General features: G+C 54.1%; 1 protein-coding gene across 1 annotated transcript in view; it reads left to right on the forward strand.

Moving 5' to 3' along the window:
• RNF220 (ring finger protein 220) overlaps nt 1-2167 on the forward strand; it is a 242851-nt gene that overhangs the window by 154259 nt on the left and 86425 nt on the right. Inside the window, exon 3 of the mRNA XM_009287448.2 lies at nt 255-384. Within this exon, the coding sequence (XP_009285723.1) occupies nt 255-384 (130 nt within the window). The remainder of the gene's footprint in view (nt 1-254; nt 385-2167) is intronic.

A 2167-nucleotide genomic window follows, 5' to 3' on the forward strand; every position in this document is an offset into this window, starting at 1 on the left:
GTTGTTTGTTTCCCTGTAAGACTGGAGGGACGACAGCCAGAGCTGGGATGCTCTTGTGCCAGTTGCTGTCCTGCTTCAGAACAGAGCCAGTCCCTGCCCCAGGAAGCATGGGACGGGGAGAGAAATGGGGCTATACTGGGAGAAAATCCCCCAGTTTCAGACCTCAACTAGGATGGAGACCAGGGCAGAGCGCAGGCGATGCTGATGGCAGCTGATCAGAGCTAAAGCTTTCTCCCCTCTTTTCCTCCCCGCAGGCAAAAAGAAAGCAACTTTGTTTGACAGCCAGGCTCCGATCTGCCCCATCTGCCAGGTCCTCCTTCGCCCCGGGGAGTTGCAGGAGCACATGGAGCAGGAGCTGGAGAAGCTCACCCAGCTGAATATCAGGTAAGCAGCTCCCTGGGGTCCACCAGCATCCCCAGTTAGCCAGCCAGGGCACCCGCAGATGGCAGAGGAGATGGTGGTACCCACAGCTACCAGATACAGGAGATCTAGTGCTAGCCAGTGGGGCAGAAACATTTCCCTGGAGTTCACCGCAGTGGTAAAGCCAGGCAGAAATGCCTCCCAGAGGGCACAGACACCCCTCTCCCCAGGTACGTCTGTTAGGGTGAGCAGTTCTCACGTTGCTCACTTCCCATGATGGACCAGGCCTGCAGCAACGGTGCGCACTGCCCCTCGGCTGCCTTCAGCTCCCTTCTGCTTTCCCCAGCACAGCGAAGTCCCCTATTTAAAAAAAATAATAATAATAATTACATTTTAACTGCTAGCAGTTATTTAGGAAATGGCTGCAGCCAGGGGTTGGCAGATCCCTGCCCCTGCCTTAATAAAACTCAGCAGCCTTGGAAAAGAGCATGTTTATTTCAATTATTAATGAATTCCCCGGTCATTAAAAGGTGAGGAAAGGAATCAAACTGCCGACTAGAAGCAAAGTTACGTCACCAGGTGGTAGGAGAGGAGGGAGAGTGCGTGTGTCAGTGTGTGTGTGTGTGCGCGCGCACGCCAGGGCAAAAGGGGTGCACGTGGCTGTGCACAGTATGGAGCATGCAGAATCCATCCCTGCCCAGCTTGGATCTTCTTTGCAACTGAGCAATAGCCATTGCAGATGAAGGGAGAAGGAGGGAGCTTTAGCTAGAGAAAGAGACACCTCCCCAAATGGGTCTGGGCTCAGATCTCCCAAATTCGGCACCCACAGCCTCAGGCTGAGACCTGCATCCCCCACGCATTGCACAGGAAGATAGAGAAGGGGGGGCGGGGGGCAGGGAACAGGCAGCCCATTTATCCCCCATGACACCCAGTCCCCTTGCGAGCGTAATTTATGGTGTAATTTGGGCTGCATCCAACTTAATAAAGGGCCACTGCAAATTAGTGAACAGGTTTAAATGAACAGAAGCAATTAGTGCTCGGAGTAGCCCATCAAAGAAGTTGGGCCAATATCAGAGTGAAACTGAAACCGCAAGCCAGGAGCAGAGGCTGGCTGGCGCGAGGCGGTGATGGGAAGGTGGCGTTTAATGGGAAAGGAAAGGAAACCCTAAATCATAAAGCATGACAAGGGCCATTGTGGGCCAGCTGACAAATGAAAAAGAATGGCATTATTCCTTTAAATAACAGCAGCAGTTAGAGAGAAGACAGCTCTCCCCGGCTTGCCCTCGCTTCCCTGGCCCGCTCTGCTCGGCCACACAGGCAGCGAAGAAGAATCAGAGGTCTTTATTAATTATTAAATAACGACTCCCTCCATAGTGTGATAGATAACGTTCAATCTAGTCGATGGATTCAGGCGATGGAGGCTAATTTGTAACACAGCAGCTCTGCACAGGGACGGTCTCTCCCGGTCCCGGAGGGGAGCGATGCGGGGGCCAGCCAGCAGCAGCAGCAGGCAGGGCGGGCAGCAACAGCGGGCAGCAACAGCGGGCAGCGGGACGCGAGCGGGTCGAGCTCCTGCGCACTGCCCGGCTCCGGCGGGGCGGCTCAGTCTAGCAGGTGGCCCCATCTCCCATTCCCCCACCTTTCCCGCCTGGAGGAGCCGGGAGCAAGAACACATCAACAAGAGGAGAGAGAAACTAATAATGATCTCAAATAACCCAATAAACATAAAAATAAAATGTAGGCCTATAAACGTGACGGGCACCGGCAGCCCTGGCCGCTCCCTGCCAATACTGACTCGTTACCGAAA

The sequence above is a fragment of the Aptenodytes forsteri genome, unplaced genomic scaffold (assembly GCF_000699145.1).
Source record: "Aptenodytes forsteri isolate BGI_AS27 unplaced genomic scaffold, ASM69914v1 Scaffold119, whole genome shotgun sequence".
Taxonomy (NCBI): Eukaryota; Metazoa; Chordata; class Aves; order Sphenisciformes; family Spheniscidae; genus Aptenodytes; species Aptenodytes forsteri.